Source organism: Raphanus sativus, chromosome 6 (assembly GCF_000801105.2).
Source record: "Raphanus sativus cultivar WK10039 chromosome 6, ASM80110v3, whole genome shotgun sequence".
Lineage (NCBI taxonomy): Eukaryota > Viridiplantae > Streptophyta > Magnoliopsida > Brassicales > Brassicaceae > Raphanus > Raphanus sativus.
The window spans coordinates 38507780-38527131 of record NC_079516.1 but is presented as its reverse complement, the minus strand read 5'-3'; the positions used below and the strand labels follow the sequence as shown (position 1 = coordinate 38527131).

General features: G+C 39.8%; 4 protein-coding genes and 1 pseudogene across 9 annotated transcripts; 2 read left to right on the top strand and 3 right to left on the bottom strand.

Moving 5' to 3' along the window:
• The first annotated feature begins 4160 nt into the window (after positions 1-4160).
• On the top strand, positions 4161-5354 carry LOC108830667 (uncharacterized). 3 transcript variants are annotated; one of them, XM_018604261.2, is made up of 3 exons: positions 4161-4650; positions 4859-4978; positions 5065-5354. In XM_018604261.2, the coding sequence occupies exons 1-2, from the start codon at positions 4248-4250 to the stop codon at positions 4936-4938; spliced, it is 483 nt and encodes a 160-aa protein (XP_018459763.1). In that variant the 5' UTR covers positions 4161-4247; the 3' UTR covers positions 4939-4978; positions 5065-5354. The 3 variants fall into 3 exon arrangements, with proteins under 3 accessions (XP_018459763.1, XP_018459761.1, XP_018459762.1); XM_018604259.2 differs by having other exon boundaries at positions 4162-4650; positions 5086-5354; XM_018604260.2 differs by having other exon boundaries at positions 4162-4650; positions 5059-5354.
• Positions 5355-5859: 505 nt separating this feature from the next.
• LOC108830670 (putative pentatricopeptide repeat-containing protein At1g16830) lies at positions 5860-7121 on the bottom strand (annotated as a pseudogene).
• Positions 7115-8334, bottom strand: LOC108830692 (reticulon-like protein B23). The gene is made up of 4 exons (XM_018604289.2): positions 7989-8334; positions 7731-7872; positions 7572-7641; positions 7115-7390 (listed from the first exon to the last, which is right to left on the bottom strand). Exons 1-4 carry the CDS (start codon positions 8180-8182, stop codon positions 7296-7298), a joined length of 501 nt encoding a protein of 166 aa, XP_018459791.1. The 5' UTR covers positions 8183-8334; the 3' UTR covers positions 7115-7295.
• A 90-nt stretch (positions 8335-8424) lies between these two features.
• Positions 8425-9729, bottom strand: LOC108830693 (uncharacterized). Of its 2 annotated transcripts, none has more exons than XM_018604290.2 (3): positions 9606-9729; positions 9013-9173; positions 8425-8926 (listed from the first exon to the last, which is right to left on the bottom strand). In XM_018604290.2, the coding sequence occupies exons 1-3, from the start codon at positions 9710-9712 to the stop codon at positions 8652-8654; spliced, it is 543 nt and encodes a 180-aa protein (XP_018459792.2). In that variant the 5' UTR covers positions 9713-9729; the 3' UTR covers positions 8425-8651. The 2 variants fall into 2 exon arrangements, with proteins under 2 accessions (XP_018459792.2, XP_018459793.1); XM_018604291.2 differs by having other exon boundaries at positions 9013-9176; positions 9606-9699.
• A 160-nt stretch (positions 9730-9889) lies between these two features.
• On the top strand, positions 9890-19298 carry LOC108830665 (helicase SEN1). 3 transcript variants are annotated; one of them, XM_018604258.2, is made up of 22 exons: positions 9891-10118; positions 10194-10578; positions 10661-10777; positions 10874-10953; positions 11078-11224; positions 11327-11475; positions 11564-11694; positions 11806-11928; positions 12045-12118; positions 12396-12974; positions 13065-13173; positions 13270-13407; positions 13616-13912; positions 14058-14328; positions 14428-15554; positions 15647-16049; positions 16151-17061; positions 17142-17207; positions 17287-17412; positions 17551-17789; positions 17885-18924; positions 19007-19298. In XM_018604258.2, exons 1-22 carry the CDS (start codon positions 9991-9993, stop codon positions 19036-19038), a joined length of 6672 nt encoding a protein of 2223 aa, XP_018459760.2. In that variant the 5' UTR covers positions 9891-9990; the 3' UTR covers positions 19039-19298. The 3 variants fall into 3 exon arrangements, with proteins under 3 accessions (XP_056842902.1, XP_018459760.2, XP_056842901.1); XM_056986922.1 differs by lacking the exons at positions 17885-18924; positions 19007-19298 and having other exon boundaries at positions 9890-10118; positions 17556-17720; XM_056986921.1 differs by lacking the exons at positions 9891-10118; positions 10194-10578; positions 10661-10777; positions 10874-10953; positions 11078-11224 and having other exon boundaries at positions 11343-11475; positions 11583-11694.
• The last annotated feature ends 54 nt before the right edge of the window (positions 19299-19352 follow it).

The following is a 19352-nucleotide window of genomic DNA, read 5'->3' as shown; positions in this document are numbered from 1 at the left end:
AGTCTAAACACTGGACGACTTAAATACACTGGACGACTTAAATACACTGGACGACTTCGTAAAAAGGTCGTCTAAAAAAATACACTTGAAGGGATAGTAGAAGGTAGTCTAATACACTGGACGACTTCGTAGAAGGTAGACGAAACACTGGACGACTTAGAAATTAGTCGTCTGGACGGGTAATCAAGACTGGACGACTTATATTTAGGTCGTCTGGACAACTAGTCAACTGGTTGTGTACATTGTGGTTTCGTATGGCCAGTTTCCTTGCAGTTTGAGCATCTCCGTGCCCTGTGTTTCTTCCTGGGTTTGTGTCCCCTCATCCTAGATAGCTCCAACCAAGATTGCCATCTTGATTTCTTCTGTCTCCCCGGACCACGCTTTACGTTTGGAGGAAAGCATTCTCGTTCCTCAATATGTTGTGACACGATAGGATATATATTCTCTGAGTATCCTGCATACAGATGATTCTTTGAGTAAAGTGGACATACAAGTGTGTCGATATGCACACCAGCATGTGTTCCAGCTGCTATAGCATGAGAGCAAGGTATTTTCTCCACTCCATAGACACCACAACCACACTTTACATGTTCCAAATCAACCGCACAGTCCATTTTGCCACCTTTGACAAAGAAACGCCATCCATCAATTGGTTCGACCGTCATCGTATCCGCTATCTCTGATCGAACAGCAAGCAAGTATTCAACACCCCGGCTATGTACAGTTGGGAGACTCAAAGCATCTTGTCTCCTTTTCCAATACCATTTTCCTAACTTCTGCCTTATGAACTCCAGCAGGAACGGAATCGGAAATCCTCTTGCTCGCTTCAGTGCGGAATTAATAGATTCAGCGATGTTGCTTGTTTTTATGTTGAACCTGTTCCCCTTACAATAAACCCTTGACCATAGCTTGGCGTCGGCCTTCTCCAAATACGTTGCAAGTTCCGGGTTTGCACTCCGTATCTCAGCCATGTACCGGTTAAAATCGTGAACCGTGTGCGCATAAGCAGCCCCTTTCACCAAGTACATGAGATGTTTCCCTTTAAACTTTTTGACAATGTTATCTTGAAGGTGATAATAACATATTCCTCGGGTTGCCCAAGGAAACACCTTCTCACACGCACTTTTAATGGCCGCGTGCCGGTCAGAGACTATCACCAGAGGCTTGTCATGAGATATACAACTAGCCAATTTTGTGAAAAACCATTCCCAAGAAGGTTCATCTTCAGCATCCACGATCCCAAAAGCCAATGGGAATATCTGAAAATTGCCATCTTGTGCGGCTGCAACTAACATAACACCTCCATACTTTCCACTTAGGTGAGTTCCATCCACCACAATGACCCTTCTCTGATACTTAAAACCTTTGATAGAAGCTCCAAAAGAGAGAAATAGATACTTAAATCTTTTCTCAGAATCAAGTTCTATAGCCGTGATAGAATCAGGATTTGCAATGGAGATTTGCTCGAGATATGAAGGCAGACGCGAATACCCTTCTTCTGCTGATCCTCTCACCAATTTCTGTGCATATAACAGTGCTCTGTATGAAGTGGTGTAATCAAGCGTCATGCCAAACATGTTCTTCATTGCATCAGTGATATGCTGTGGAGTTATCCCATCAATGATCCCAACACGATCAATGAAAAGACTACCAACATACTTTGGAGTACAGTGTCTCCGCTGAGCGATTCGGTCTCCAATTGAGCATAAATGTTTTTCCACATACTTTGTTACCCAAAACGTGTTTGACCCATGTTTCACACTCGCTCTGATCTTCCATCCACAACCGCTAACCCGACATATTGCCACAAGGAGAGTTTTTGTTGATTTGTATATTCTGAAAGAAAACCTACCCCTCACTGCTGTCAACCGCAGCTCTGAAAGCAGTGCATCCTTGCTAACAAAACTCTGGTTGACATAGATGCTGGTACAATCCGATTTTCCTCCTTCAATAGCATTTGTCTTAGCATATGTCTTTTCAATTTCTTCAAAACAAATATTATCATCATCTTCCTCGTCCTCATCTAGAACCTTTCCATAAAGACTGTAATCCCCACCATTCTGATCCGTTTCACCAACAATAGTGTTATCAGCATCCTCCTCCCCATTTTCCTCCTCCCCATTTTCCTCCTCCCCATCTTGATTTTCATCTTCAACAGACTCATTATCACCAACATCTTCAAAACATTCATCAGCCTCATCATTATCACCAACATCTTCTTCCCATTCACCAGCTTCATCATTATCACCAACATCTTCTTCCCATTCACCAGCTTCATCATTATCACCAGCTTCTTCTCTTTTCTCTGAAACCGTTTCCACCTTGCTGCGGCTTGATACACAAAGACATACTCTATGCGTTTTGAGTATCTCGAGCAAGTTTCGAACTTGTCTATCACTTGTAACATGAATGGGAGGACTGCTTGGAGTCATCATCATTTCTGCTGGTAATGAGTAGCTAATCTCCACAGTCACTGATCTCATGTCCAGGTTATAATCTTCTTGAGCCATTGCAACAAGTTCAGCATGTGTTGAATCTTCATTCAATAAAAACAATCTTGCTCCTTTGAGATCATCAACCACAAAATCCCAACGGAAATCTCTCAACAACCATTCTCCATACACTGCATGTAACTTAAAAATCATCTGCAAATATTCAAAATAAAACACATTAGTAAACATAGAGAAAATGAAGAAGTTCAACAAACATTATCGCAGACGACTTAGATTTAAGTCGTCCAGAAGACTTAAAGGTAAGTCGTCTAAAGAGGTCACTTTTGCAATTGAAAATTAAAAGGGACGACTTAATTCTAAGTCGTCCGGCTTTGTTTGTTAAAAAAAAAAATTCAGACGACTTATATATAAGTCGTCTACGAAAAACGGGCTAGTTTTGCATTTGACCGAATCGTGTCAGATCTTTGACTATTTCTGGACGACTTATAAATCAGTCGTCTCTGGAAAGTAAAAATTTCAATATTTTATTCAAACTAGACGACTTACACGTAAGTCGTCCCAGGTTAGTTTTGTAATTGAAAAATAAAACTTGAAATTTAACTTTCTCCAGACGACTTAACTAAAAGTCGTCCAGCTAGACGACTTAATTTAAGGTCGTCCGGGATAAGCAAGGTTTGGACGACTTAATTGGGAAAAATTCTGGACGACTTTGCTTTCCCCGGACGACTTTAAATTAAGTCTTCTGACGGGACGACTTTATATTATGTCGTCTGGTAAAAATTAAATTATGAAGTTTTATTTTTCAACTACAAAACTAACCTAAGACGACTTACACGTAAGTCGTCTAGTTTAATAAAATATTGAAATTTTAACTTTCCGAGAGACGACTGAATTATAAGTCGTCCAGAAATAGTCAAAGATCTGACACGATTCGGTCAAATGCAAAACTAGCCTGTTTCTCGTAGACGACTTATATATAAGTCGTCTGGACTGTTTTTTTTCACCAAACAAAGCTGGACGACTTAGTTTAAGTCGTCCGTTTGACCAGAAGACTCATCAGTAAGTCTTCTACATACAGATGACTTACTTGTAAGTCTTCTACGCGAACAGATTTTGAAAAAAATTCAAATTCGTACCTTCAACTAGGTGAGATGACTTTGTTTGCACACAGGGTCTTCTCCAACCACCCAGAACCTCAAACGAAAGCAACCGTAAGTCAAAACGAAAGAAATATGGCTCCAAACAATTTTGAATCAAAAGCTTCAGTTTTTTGGATGAATATGGAGAGAAAGTGAAAGAAATGTTGTTTTTAGTTCATAACAATTGAAACAGAGAGAGTGTAAAGAGATTTACGTGCATTAAAGGGCATTAAAAGCTCCAAACAGTTCGTACAAGGTTGTTCCCACTATTCATGGCAGTGGCAATATTGTAAATACTTGAAGAAAATGAGGTTGAGACAGTAAAGAAGCCATTTTCGAAAAAAAAAAAAAAAAAGGGTTAATGGCATTTTCGTAGATAAAATGCAGATGTGGGGTTAAAAACTCAAAAAAAAAATGAGTCAAAAGAAAAGGTTAGTTTTCTGTTTGAATTCAAGTTTTGAGTCACTTTTGCAATAAGCCCATATAATTATCCATTTTATAATTCGTGAAAACAAAAAAAAAGTTTACGATAAAAAAGGGGAAAACTGTCTTCTTAACCTTTTATCCAAAAACCAAACCAAAACTCGTGTCCAAAAACCAAACCAAAACTCTGTCACAGAAAGTCCGAAACCGTTGTCTCAATTTCTCTCTCTAGATGGCTCGATCCTTCTCCCTATCACTTTCTCTCTCTAAAAACCGACTCACCGCAGCTGCAGCCTCTCTCCTCCCTTCATCACACCTCCTGTCCTTCCGGTCTCAATCCTCCGACCGTCGTGGCGATATCTACGAATTCGACATCGCCGCGTCTCAATCCCCGTCGGATCCGTTAATTCAGAAGCTGGAGGACGCCGTTCACCGGATAGTTGTCCGCCGATCGGCACCTGATTGGCTCCCGTTTGTTCCCGGTGCGTCGTATTGGGTCCCGCCTCCTGGATCTGGATCTCAGACTCATGGGATCGCTCAGCTCGTCGCCAAGCTGGCTAATCCGTTGACGGACGAGGAATCTCTCTCCACTAATTCGTCTCGCGGATGGCCTTCCTCTGATTATTTCCTTAAAGGTGGTTCCTACTTTGGTTTTTGATCGTGTTAGTGTTACATGTTAATGTTATGATATTAACATTTATTGAATTAAAAAAAACATTTATTGAATCTTATAGGTAGAAATAAACTTAGCTTTGCGGTGTAAGAGGTTCATTTGTTGTTGTGTGGTCTGAAAATTGTGTAGTCTCATTAAAATTTAGTTTTTTTTTGGTTCGTGTGTTTTAGGTGTACAGCCTCTATTGATTGAGACTAAGACCGAGACGACTTCGAATGCTGAGTCTCACTCCGAGGATGAGGAAGGGTAAAGGTGCATACTACTCGAAGAATCAACCAACCGGCGTTTGGGTGAGTTGTTAGTTAAACTAAAGCTGTGAACTTTGTTGAATGATTTATTTATTTTTTTGTTGAATGATTTATGTATAAAGAGTCAGACGTCTGATGACTTTCCCCAGATAGAAGAAATAATGAAGCTATTCAGGATCTGTAGATTCTCATGAACAGGAGCCGGGATGATTCTGATGACGACTGAACCAAGCCAAGTGCAAAGACTCGCCATATAGACACGACTAGGTTGCTTTACTAATTCTGGAATGTAAACAAAAAATCGAATAAGAGTAGGTGTAAGCTTGTTTGTAGCCATTTCCCATATGTTTTAATGTAATCTTTACCTTTCCAAAAAAAAAACTGTTGTATATATTTCAGTTTCATTGTTCTTTCACTTCTTCAGTCATGTAACCAGTTCATGTTAAATTTGAATACATAGAGGGGGAAAATTGAACTTTCACTTTAAAATAGGACGGAGGAGGCTGTTTTCCTTGGGTCGTTATGTAGTAGTTATCACTCTCAGGTTAGGAGGGTTTTGGTGATGGTGATCCTTTTAGATTTTATTTATTGTGATCGTCTTACTTTGTTTGAATACTCTCTGGTTTGGTAAACTTTCTTCTTAAGCGAAAAACCAAACACTTTGTAGCTTTCTTGATTTGATTAGTTGAAAGACATGTACCCTCTTTTGCCAACATTCTCACACAAAACATTCAAAATGGACAATAGAAACTTGTTTTGTAAAACGAGGTTAATTTCCGTATACACGTAGGTTTGTATTTTTGCTTTTTAAAATTGCTCAAGTGTATATTGCAATTCAAAGCTCAATAAATATTGCATAACTATTTGAATTTTATTTGTAAATTGAAGACTTGGAACTAAAGTAGTAAGTGAGACGTCAAATGTAAAATCTGAACCAGACATGAATTTTATATTGGATGTTCTGTTTCAAAAAAAATTGTATGAGGAGAAATGGAAATCTAGTCACACATACATTAAATTATACAGTTCCCTCAAAACTCAGGTTACTCAGCCAGAAGAAACATACAACTCATGGCAGAATCAGAACCATCAAAGTTTCCACACCATTTCCCAAAGACCGATCTAATCTCAGAACAGTCTTTACCATATCGAGACAAAAGACAAACCACTTGAAACTTAGTGTTAGATCCAACTCAACTTCCTCCTCAATGCCTTCCCACACAATCTTCTTCAACCTATCCTTATCCTTCCCCTTGCACAAACCAGAGATAATAATCCTATAAGTCCTTTCATTAGGCATGACACCATCTAACGGATGTTTCTCCACGACGCATCGGTTTAAACAAACGTATCGCTGCACTATACTCACAAAGCTCTAAAAGAATGTTGATTATCATAGTATGAAACTGCGCATCACGAGGTGCCTTTCCTTGACAAAGGGCTGTAAGAAAGCCAGTGTATGTATGACAATCCAAAGCTAAGTCTTTACTAGACATGTTGCGGAACACTCTCAACGCGGCTGCTGTGTTACCAACCTTGCAGAGATAGTTTATGAGCGAGTTTCCCATCACAAGATCCATCTCTAAACTAGTACCAATGGTGATACGGAGATCCAAGTCCCTAGACAAACATAGACTAGAGAGTATTGAAGCAAACGTATATACTGATCCGCATTCTTCAAACTACTAATAAAACCTGACGAGCTTCTTGGAATCTTCAGAGTTTAGTGAATGTACGTCTCATCACATTCACAAGAACGATATCTGGAGCCAAACCTTTGGACTGCAATACACTCAGCACACTGCACACTTCATCAACCATTTCGTAACCTACACACCCTTTGATCAAACTAGTATAGGTCACTAGCTTCGGAGAGCAAACCATCTTGTTGAACAGATCAACCGCCTTTTTCGGCTCTCCTGACCGAAAGAAACCCACTAACCAACATGCTCCAGACGTTAACAGACACAGAGAATCCACTACTTATCATCAACCCAACCACTTGAAACCCTTCAAAGACACAGCCTATTCTACAAAACACTCCAAGAACTTGTCCAAACCTCTCTCACTAGTAGGATAAAAACCTTCTCTAATCATCATCTTCAAAACTATATTAACCTGGTCCTTAACTAAATCCTTTCTACTACACAAGTGAAGTGACTCAACGCAATGTCAGAAGCCACATTACCAAATTTTTTTTAAAAAAATTTAGAAACTACAAAGGTTATAATAAATGTAACTATCCAAAGCTATATGAACATGTTAATTAGGCTGGGAAGAAGATTTAAGAAGAAAACAATTTTAGACAGATTGTGATTGTGAGAGTCAAATCTTCAAAACTCTGAAGCACTGCTTCTTCTCATTCTGAAGTCTCTCGGTTAGTTCGTCTCAGTACAGAGTTTCCGGTAGATTGAGAGTTCAGACGAGCCATGTAGAGACAGAACAAACATAGTCCTGTTTCAGACAGAACAAATATATTAGTCTGAAACGGACATTCAATACAGGAAAGAAGAAGAAGAAAAAAGAGTATCCAAAATGAATGTCGTCAAAAGAGCATTGCTTCTTTTCCTTTGTCTTTATCAGACGCTATGATGTATAGTCTTAACATTTGGGAAGGGAGTATATTCTTCTTTACCTGCATAAGCAATGGTCATACCCGATATGATTCGTCCCAGAGCTGCCAAGAAGTAAAGAGAGATCACAACCTGAACGTAAGAAACATCCCAAGGAGTTTAGAAATTTTGTCAAAACGTAGAAACCTTAATAAACAAGGAGAGACCAGACTGAAACTTGCCTTAAGAAATAGCCTCTTGTCGTGGCCCGTAGCTGCAACACGCAAAACGGATTCAGCTGCTCCAACAGTATTAGCTAAGCGTGCAACGATTTTGCTGGCTGTATCTTGTGATATTTGCCACTCTAATGGATCCACAGGTACCCTTCAGACAAAAAAAAAGTTGTTACTTTTGCCTCGGATCGGAAAAATCAGAGACGCGCAGACAAACAAACAAATCGTTGCTCGAAACAGCAAAAAAAAAATTTGCAAAGATCTTACGAGACATTGAGTTGACGAAAGAGAAGACCGAGGATGGCGAGGGAGGACAAGAGAACGATGAGCACATCGGAGAAGAGGGAGAGAAGAGTCGCGTTTCGATTAGCGCAGTGGTGGTACACAAGCGTCCCGCTTATCAGCAATCCTATCGCCTTCCCCAATTCTCCCATTGTCTTCGAACCTTTTGTTTCCGACATCGTTCGTTATTAAATTCATACAAAAGAGATGAAACAGCGACGAGATTTGGTTTGCTGGTCTCACTTTGGTTCACATTTGATTTTGACGTGGGTTAATAAGAAAGACGGTTCAGATTAATTAAGATACAAAAAAGAACACAGATATTTTCCTTCCATTTCTCAAAGACAAAACTCAGAAGAGTCTCTGCGATGTGTACAAAAAAATAAACCTCTCGTGAGGTTTCTCGTGTATATTCCAGCTGTTGAAAAAAATTGTTTTGTGATTGAGAAAATAGAACAAGTTTGGAAACTGAGAGATACAGGAGGAAGGAGGAAGAGTGAACATTCCACGAAAATGTGTCCATCATAGAAAAGAGCAGAGGCCATATAATAGCAAAGTTATGGGAATAACACGAGAGATCCAACAACAGTAGCTGTTCGACAATGCCAAACTGAAATAAGCAGAGAGAGAGACAAGGAAGAAGTTGATTTAACCAGGTCCCACTTTAGGGATATCGTAATGCTCACTCATGTTAGCCAGATACTGATTGAAATCCTCAATCCTGTTACGGTGAGACTTGTTAGCTTCCTTGGCTAGTTTCTGCACATCCAGTTTCTGCTTCTGCTCTATGTACCGTCTTTCTGCAGGCGTTAACAGATCATCATCATCAGGTTGCACTTTTCCATCCTCCTTTCCACTCCTACCCTCCTCATCTTCTTCTTCTCCTCCTTCAATCAATTTACCCAATGCTTCTTCGTTTTCTCCTATAACCAAAGCCGATAAGTCAATCAACACCATATGTTTTATAACTCAAATGGTTACAAAAGAAGGAAGAAGCGGTCATGTGTACCTTCTATGTGTTCATGTTCAGTAATTTTAAGAGCTTGCTCTTCGTGTTTCTTCTGTTTCTTCTTCTTCTTCTTCTTGACTCCACCTGCTTTCACATCTAAAGCCTTCCCTTTCAGCTTTAGCTTCCCACCAATAACATTTTCGTACGCAGACATCTCTCTGCTGCTAGTAAGAACACACAAGTACCACAGAACATAAACTTAGAACTGAACCGAAACTTGCAATATCTAATGAAGTGATAAGTAAAGTTTAATCGTTAGTAAACATAATCAAGATTATCAACGAGGTTTCTCCTCCAACATAAGCATATATCAAACAGCTAGCTCTTAATTTGATTTCCCCACGAATCAATCAGATATCCCAGGACCAAGGCCTCCAACAAGATTCAAGCTTATCAACCAAATACGTAAGAGCCATTACATAATAACACACATGCTTCGCCAGTGAACCCAAGTAGATCTACTGTGTATACCCTAACAATCGGCAGAGAATCCATAGCTACGAAGCATACTCTCCGTTATTCAGAAACATAATCACAAAAATCGAAAACAGAAGCATGATTCCAAAACTCAAAACCCTAATCGAATCAATCACCTGAAATCGAAAGAGGAGCTTAGCTTGCAGAAGACAAGACGACCGAGAAAGAAGAGATTATTTTTTTCTGTTTCTAAAAAGATAATTGATTTTGTCAAGAAGCCCATTCATTAACTGCCCATTATCTATTATCATCGTTCTCTTACGCTCGGTTTTGAAAGGCAACAAAATAATAAAGGCCTGTTTAAAAAGCCCATTCAATAACGGCTCAGTATTCGAATAATACGACGACGTTTCATCCTTCTCCTACGCTCGTTTTTTAAAGGCGAAAATAATAATAAGGGTTTTCAAATCGGTTATAAAATTCGATTTTAACATCGGAAAACTTCAATTCCCGTCGCCGGAAAACTCTTGACTTCGCCTTCCGTACCGAGGAGAAAAAAAAATGACGAGTAAAGTCTCCTCAAGTGGAGAGCTTTTGAGCCGGTGGAGGAGAATCGAGGAAGACGAAGAGGAGAACGACGATTCTGATCCCTCCACAGTAGACCGTCTTAACAAGCGCAAAGAACAATGGTTTCACCTTCCTTCTCTATACTTCTTTGCTAAAATTGAGTGTTAATTCGAAACTAAGCTGATGTTCCTTTATAGGTTTACAGATGCATTCACTATGTTGATCTCCTTACCGAACGACACTCATATCTGGTGCGGGTGTAGCGACGTGATGGGGCCTCTCCTCGAGACGTTCTACAATTACTTCAGAGACGAAAGAGAGGACTCGCCGCTCAAGGCTTTGTGGAAGAGGATCTCTAGGGAGATGCGGACTTGTGCTCAGTGTATTTCTCAGCACCATCAGACTCAAGAGATGTATGAGAAAGAGTATGAGTGCGCTTCTGTCGGTCCGTTACTTGCTGTGCTGCGTAAACTCGATGAGCAGAGAGTGACTAAGCATTTGCAAGAGATTAATTTGATAATAGAAAAAGGAGCGTATGATCAGGATCGTCATCATGCTGAAGTTGTTAGTGTTATGTACGAGGTACTGTGTGAGATTCTCTAGCTTTCATTTGCATTGTTTATCATACTCATGTGGTTTCTTTGAATCCGGGGGTGTTTTTCAGGTTTTGATGTTTCCCTTCTTCTTTGACGACATGTCCTTATGCACTGAGTTTGAGAAGTTCATTGAGTCAATCGACAATATTCATGAGCTAGCATTTGCTGAGAATCAAGAATTTCCGGTATAGTGTTATTGTTATCCCGTGGAGAGCTTCTTGTGTTTCCTACTTAAATAAATCTCTCTGACTTGGTATATTCTCTCATGTCATCCTTTTTAGGGTGTGTATGCACTTCTTTTTCTCAATAGAAGGGTGCGTGTAATTGGCTATCGCTTGGCGAGGGCCATGGGGAAGTTGAGGTATTTCTTCCCTTTTTAATACATAGATTAAGTTCGTAAGTTTATGTACATTCTAATGACTGTATTTACGGCTTAGGAAAATTTATTGCTATGTTGTATGTGATATTATCTGCTTCATTGGCAGGTCAGCAACCCAGTTAGAACGCCTTCAGCCGTTGCTCAAGAAATTCATTGGAATTCTGGAGATGGAGGGACTCCCTTCTTCATCTCAGGATCCAAGACCGAGGATTAATCTAGACCGCTCATCCATATGGCTTGGGATGACATCATTGTAAGACTTAATGACTAAATCTCATTTTGTAGTTTTGTCTTATATTGTTTTTAAATAATTTTTCTTGATTGCTGATTCCTGAATGTTTTCTGTTTCTTAAAGGCTTGAGTTCTTAGAAGGCCCTGCTTTTGAAGAGGGGATATTAGAGCCTTATCCCATTTTTGTTGATACAGTGTTGAATCATATAAGCGGCGATTCACCTGAATTTTCGCTGGCTGTGAATTGCCTGAAAGAGCTATTTAAGACACTTGGTATGGTAACTATGTTGTTTTGCATAGTAGTCAGTTTATCTTGAAGCTCTATATTATGTTTAGATGATACATTCTCACACTCTCAAAGGTTGTAAGCTTTGGCTTAGGGCTACCTTGTCCCCAAGTGTGATGCGTAACACATTGTTGGGTCAGTGTTTTCATACAAAAGCCGAGAAGATCCACAAAGCCATTTTTGATCTTTTCCAGCCATTATTACAGGCAAGCTTGAATTAGTTTCTATTAAATATATGATTTCTCTAAAGAGTTAACATGATTTCACTTTTTTTGTTCTCTTTGTTTGAATTTTAATTATGCATATCCTCTTTCCAGTCCCTCGAGGCTTTGCGAGATGGTGAGCATGAAAAGCAACGTAGACACTTTCTCTACTTTCTCCTTCATCAGGTCCCAGTTAGCAGTAACTTCAGTTTTTTAGCGAGAAGAATTGGACACAAGGTAGTTCTAGTCGTTCTTACTAACACAGATTTGTTGTATATTTTTTTCTTGGAATGAAACCCTACTATTCCCTTATCTATCTTCACCAAACTTTTACTTTTTTGCCTTTCTTTCAGATTGCTCTTCTTATTGTACTCAGAGGTTACAAGATGAACCCTCCTTGCCCGCCCTTTGAGTGTGCACACATGTGGTTAGTGTAACTGGTCATATCTTTTCTTTTGCAGCTGTTTGTTGTGTCTGGTACTTGTGAGAATCGGCTTTAAATTCCATCTTTGGTTTTGAATATCTTTAAAGTATTTTTCACATGAGCTTGAAGGATATTAAGTATGAAGATTCTCGTTTCACTACATATATTGTCGTTGTGATTGTTTCTATCTCCTCATAATTTCCCGTTCGTTTTTGACCTATTTTATGTTTGTATGTTAGATGAAAACACTACGTTTTCTCATAGAAAATTGATTTGACAGGGGACCGTCTCTTGTGTCATCGTTTATCGATTCTGCACTACATATTTCATTGCGTCAACCTGCTATTGATCTTGTTCAAACTATCCTGGTATCTGATGCTACGGCCCTACTAGCTTCGCTGCTACGTAATAATACTGGTAACTATATGGGAAATGAGGTGAAATATGACGACGATGACAGTAATTTTCCCTTTCCCCATGCTGTGGAAGATGTAAGTGATCGTCCGTGGAGTGACTTTACCCAGCAGAGCAAAGTTACTCTTGGGGAGTGCAAAGAGTGGATGTGCATTCCGATGCTTTGGATTACTACTCTTACAAATACAAATCTATTAAACCTTCCAGTATCGCTGTCCCAAGCAGTATTTTGGTCTCGGTCACGTTTTTGTTTGGTGGAATCTGAAAAGAATGATGACATGACGGTTGATATGGAAACCTGGCTTTCATCTTCCGCTGTTGAAATCAAAGGCACGCTTGGATGGAAGGTAGCAACAGGTTCTGATGACGGGGGGCCAGGAAAGGAGTCCAAAAATTCTGTGGCGGTATCAAAGATGTGTCCTACGTTAATACGAACTCTGAAGAGGTACTTTTTCATTTCACTATTGTGGTAGGAAAGCCACTAAGTCTCTGTTGCGATTTATAGTGTTGAGGCTTTTGGGTGTTTATTTTGTAGATTGACCACTTGTTTTCTGGTTCAAATGGGTGAAGAGTATCGAAAACAATGGACCTGGGTACCAGGGATGAGCGAAACTTTCATCCTCTCTCTTTCAGACCCAGATGATGTACGTTACGAACCTGAAATTGCTTTATGTTTAAAACTCTCTGGTTCAAATGCGTGTAATGTTGAGCAATGTTGCTAGTGTTATTTTTGTTGACAGAATATACGGCAGTTTGGAAAGTCTATGCTGGAACACGTTTCAAATACCAGAGGTCTGTCTTGTGGGCTGAAGTTTCTCTGCTCTCAAAGTTCACACCTCGTACATGTTTTTTCTGGAGCCACGCATGTTTTACAGCAGGTAGGCAGCAGCTACATTCTATTCAAGAAATAGAACAATACACATACTATGAGTCCTTTAACTTTTGTTTCATGAATGCAAGTTAAGTAATAATTTGCATTTTGTTGCCCTGTACGTGATGTTGTTCTTAATGTTAGTCTTTGCTTAGGCTACAACACGTCCACCCTTTGGCACTATTACTTATATCAGTTTTTACTGATTTTGGCAGGTCCATTTAAGCTCTGTTCTACAAAGATTTCAGATCCTGCATCATTTTTTCTTTTTATTATTCAAGCTGCTGAAGGAAGAGGATGTGGTCATTATTACTGAGGCTGTGAAGAGTTCTGCAGGGGGATTTTTGAGGCAACCGGACTTCAGTGCTCCTCCTGTGATTGAGAGCAGAAATTCCTCCAGTGCTACCCCAGAGTTGCTGAAGTTTCTCTACTCGCTGGCAGAAGTTGCCTGGGGCGCAGTAAGGAAGTGCTTGGCTGAGGGAAAGGCTTTCATCCATCAAAGTCTTTGCCAGGTATTAGATAGTGAACCTTTGTTATACATCTATTACTTTTGCATTATTCTACTGTCCTCTTGGGTTGTCTATCTTTGAGCTGTCTGCGCTTCAAATTAGTAGAGTATGGCTTTTTGCTTAGGTTCCAATTTATCTTATTTGGCAGATGACATGTGTACGTTTGCTTGAGATAACTCCTGTCGTTCTGGGAAAGCTTAGACTAAGCCGTGAAGAGTCCTGTGCTATTGGAGGAGCTTTGAAAGATGCATCTGATCTTAAATGGCTTCCTGATCTCATTGATTGGGGAAGGTCACAACTTAAAGTTGTTATTACGTATTGGAAACGAGCATTAGCGGCTTTGCTAGATATCTTACAAGGATCAAAGAGTGAAACTTGTTCCTCAGCAGTCCAGGCTATCAGGCGTGTGTTATCTGCTGGTAAGTTGTATTCGTGCTTGCCCATAGTTACTAATTGGCAATTTGAATTATATTTCTCGGGTGATAGAATTCATCATGCGTTTCCTCTTTTTAATTCAGATGATCTTGACATCGAGCAATTAGCAGACCAAATCTCCCGCCTTGTCCCCAAGGCAAATGAGTTTCTTAAACCTGTTGATGCTGTTGGCAAAGCACCAGATAATGTGATGGATCTAACAGAGGATGTGACTGAGAAGGAATCGTTGAAGAATTTACCTAGTTTGAATAAGTCTCATCAACTTGATATCAATAAAACTCTTCCACCTATCAGAAGCATCTCACGGGTCCCATCTCTGAAGAAGGGTACTTCTAGTATTGATACTCCAAAGAGTTCGGCGGCAGTTGTCTCAGAGAAAGATGTTTCAGTAAAATCCAGCAATATGGTTAGGGACCTTCCCACCACAAACGCTGAACCAAGCAAGGTTGGTAGCATTAGTAAGGAAGCAGGAAACAGACAGACTTTGGGAGGTCCTCTTTCACTTGTAAACAGAACCAACTTAAAGAACGCTGCTGATGAATCCATCTCTCGTGGAACTTCGAAAGAGGCCCAGAAATCTGCGATTTCCAACACCAAAGGCATGGATTTGAGAAAAGTAGTTAATGAGCCGGAGGTTGATCCACTGGATTTGGCACTTAAACCTCTGAAACCACAGCCATTACCCCTAGCAAAACCAGGACCTATTGTTCCCAAACGACAAGTTATTCAACTTTGTGCACCTGTAAATAAGAAATCTGAGCGTTGGCAGAGGCAAGAAGCTGGATTTAAAAGATTCAGGCCACCAAAGCTTGAAGATTGGTTTAGAAAGATTTTGCAAATGGACTACTATGCAATAGTGGGACTGGCGTCAACAAATAAAGATGAGAATCAGAATGTCGGAAAGTTCAAGGAAGTTCCAGTGCGTTTTACTTCACCTGAGCAATATATACAGATTTTCCAGCCCTTGGTTCTAGAAGAGTTTAAAGCACAGTTGCAAAGTTCTTTCCAAGAGATATCGTCATTGGAGGAGATTTATTATGGTGATCTGTCTGTTTTATCGATTGAAAGGGTTGACGACTTCCACTTTGTTCGTTTTATGAAAGACGAAAATGATGGACCCAACTCGAAAAGTTTCTCTGAGAATGATTTGATTTTGTTCACAAAAGAGCATCCAGAAAATAGTAATGTTGGTGTTAATATGATGGGAAAGGTATGTTGTCTTTCTAATACTTGAACTTAATACTTTTACACTTAATTTCTCACATATAATTCTGATCTTTACTGGCCTTGTTTGTTTCTTAGGTGGAAGGGCGGGAATGGGATGAGAGAAAACGATCGAGTATTTTGAATGTGCGCTTGTATCTTCAGAATGCGTCTTCACGATTAAATCAAGCTAGAAGGAATCTTTTGGAACGTAGCCAATGGCATGCATGTCGGATTTTAAACATTACATCCCAAATCCGAGAGTTTCAAGCGCTGTCATCCATAAAGGATATCCCCGTTCTTCCTGTGATCTTGAGCCCTTTGAGTGACTCGAACTATGACTCTGAAATTAAAAGATCAGATCTGCGTTCATTACCACATTCTTTACAACAAATACTTAAATCATCTTTCAATGAGAGTCAACTTCAGGCTATTGGCGTTTCCATTCGCTCATCCAATTTGACAAAAGAGTTTGACATTTCACTTATTCAGGGTCCTCCAGGTTAGTCGTTTTCTTTCTTTGTCAGTATTAACCAATTATTGTGATACTATGGCAGTCTTTGATCTTTGATGAATGTAACGAAATTTTGCTTTGCTTGATAGGAACTGGCAAGACTCGTACTATTGTTGCCATTATTAGTGGTTTGCTTGCTTCTGTTTCACGTAAAACTGGAAATTCTGAGCAAGATCATAGTTCTTCTACAACCTTTAGGCAGAGAATGAATCCGAATGTGGCTATGGCAAGGGTATGGCAAGATGCAGCTCTGGCTAAACAGCTCGATGATGATGGGGAAACAAAGAAAAATATAGCAGAAAAGATTGGTAAAGGAAGGGTATTGATCTGCGCTCAGTCAAACGCTGCAGTTGATGAATTAGTTTCGCGAATATCTAGTTTAGGCATTTATGGCTTGGATGGGAAGATGTTTAAACCGTATCTTGTGAGGGTTGGAAATGCAAAAACAGTTCATCCAAATTCATTGCCCTTCTTTCTGGATACCCTGGTCGATCAGCGTTTAGCTGATGAGAAATTGCGGATAAACAAGGCTAAGAGTAATAAGGCTGAAGATTCTTCTGCCTTACTGCGCTGTAATTTAGAGAAGGTTGTTGATCAGATCACCCATTTTGAGGCTAAGCGTGCAAACTTAAACCAGGAAAGTTTGGACGCCAAAGAAAAGCTAGGGAGTAAAAACCCCAATATAGATGATGATGGCAAGCCAATGTCTGATGCCGAGTTAGGAATAAGATTGCGGAGGCTATATGAGCAAAAGAGGAAAATTTACAAAGATCTTGGTGCTGTTCAGGCGCAAGAGAGAAAAGCGAACAATGAAATTAGAGCATTGAAACATAAGTTGAGGAAGTCCATTCTTAAAGATGCTCAAATAGTTGTTACAACTTTAAGTGGTTGTGGAGGAGACTTGTACAATGTGTGTGCTGAATCTTCATCAGCCCATAAATTTAGCAGTCCATCTGAAGATAATCTGTTTGATGCTGTAGTGATTGACGAAGCAGCTCAGGTGAAGAAACTATATGCTTGATTGTTTTGCATAGGGGTTCGTGTCACAAGTCATTACTAATTCGTTCTTTTGTTTTACAGGCTCTGGAGCCAGCTACCTTGATTCCTTTACAGCTCTTAAAGTCAAGAGGGACTAAATGCATAATGGTGAGAATCGTTCACTTGTGTTACTAAACAGTCTATAAAGTTTTCAGTTTTTATATAATAACGTTTTCGATGATTAAAGGTTGGAGATCCAAAGCAGCTTCCAGCAACTGTTCTCTCCAACATTGCTAGTAAATATTTGTATGAATGCAGCATGTTTGAACGCTTACAAAGGGCTGGTTATCCTATCCTTATGCTTACCCAACAGGTATACATCACCTGATTTTCTGGGCTCGTAGTTTCAGTTTTGGAACTTTTCCTTTCGCATTAATTAATCTGAGCTGTGTTTTACATGATGTAATAGTGAATTTGGATCTTGTGCTTACACTTTCTCTGCTAAAAACAGTATAGGATGCATCCAGATATTTGTAGATTCCCGTCTATGCATTTCTACGACAATAAGCTGCTGAATGGTGTCGACATGTCAAGCAAATCAGCTCCGTTTCACGAGAGCCCTTATCTTCGACCATATGTTTTCTATGATATTGTTGACGGCCAAGAGCATCGAAGTGGGGATTCTAGCTCCGTGTGCAATGAACAAGAAGCTGAAGCTGCTGTTCAGCTACTTAGATTTTTCAAAAAGAGGTATGTTTATAATCATCTTAAGCTATCTGCTCACACATGTTTTAGAAAGATATATGATATTATTTCCTTCACTGGCCGGCCCTCGTTGCTTACAGATACCCCTCTGAATTTGTCGCTGGAAGGATTGGCATCATTACTCCCTACAAACGTCAGCTTGCGGTTTTGCGTTCTCGTTTCTCTAGTGCATTTGGATCTCAAGTGGCAGCAGATATGGAACTGAATACTGTTGATGGCTTTCAAGGGAGAGAGGTTGACATATTGGTATTATCCACTGTAAGAGCTACTCATTCTGCTTCTGATGGGAACAATCAAAGTCGGATTGGTTTCGTTGCAGATGTTAGACGTATGAATGTTGCTCTCACAAGAGCTAGACTCTCGCTTTGGGTTTTCGGTAACACAAGAACCTTGCAAAGAGACCATAACTGGGGCGCTCTTGTGAACGATGCGAAAGAAAGAGAAGCCATCGTACCAGTTAAGAGACCGTACAACAACATGTTCGGCGAGAAAACGACGGAACAAAAGCAGTTCGAGAATCTTTCGAAGAAGCTACCTGGGCCTGAGAAACAGCAGCAGCATTCTCGCCGTAAAGAACATAGAGCAGAGACATCCTCTGATAGAAAAATGAGGAAACCTGATGGAGATGCTGTGCCTCTCTCATCAAAAGGATCAGAGAGCAAGCACAGCAGACGAAAAGCCAAAGAAGAAGCTTCTTCTCAAAGGGAAGAAATAGCTGCAGGCAGTGAGAGAGTAACATCCGAAGTGAATCCGAAACGGAACCAAGAGAAGAAAGAAAAAATGAAAGGTATTGAGAAAAGCAGCAATCCAGAAAATACAGATGTAACTAGTTCGAAGAAATCTAAGAAGGCTTCATCAAAGGTTGACAGTAACAAGAGGGAAAAATCCACAGATGAATCTGAAGAGAGAGACCGTCAAAAAAACAAAGGTAGTGCTTCTTGTAATCAAGGAGGTGGTGAAGATTTAGTATCCAAGCGGAAACAACAACAGCGTGAAGCTGTTGAGGCTATTCTAAATTCGTCTCTGCTTCCTTCACATAAGCCTAAAAAACCTCCAAAGCGACCATTGTCCCCAAGTTCAACTGCAAGCAGTCACACAAGACCGTCCAAAGCTATCAAAGGTAAATGTCATTACTTAACCAATCCCAAGTGATGTTTTGCCTCAAATGCTTAAACGTTTCAGTTCACTCTTCTTATTTGCAGAATCCACCAAGAACAACAGTAAACAAAGATAACAAATGACTTCTACAATTTTTATTTCCCGCAATCATGAAACCAATTGCTAACTGCTGTTTTTGGATGACTACTTATTACATTCTATGGCATCGTCATCATAGGTTCTCTCGAGTAGAAGCTCAAAAAGTAGCACTCGGGACTTTTTTTGTTTTTTGGCTCACCTATAATGAATTAGCCTATGCTTTACAACAGTTAGTAACTCCTGTTTCAAAATTTTGTATGTAAAGTTGTCTGTTAAGAAACTTTCTTGTTCTGTGTATACTTGCCATCTATTAGTTTTACATTTGTTCTTTACAAGGATCTTAGAGGAAAA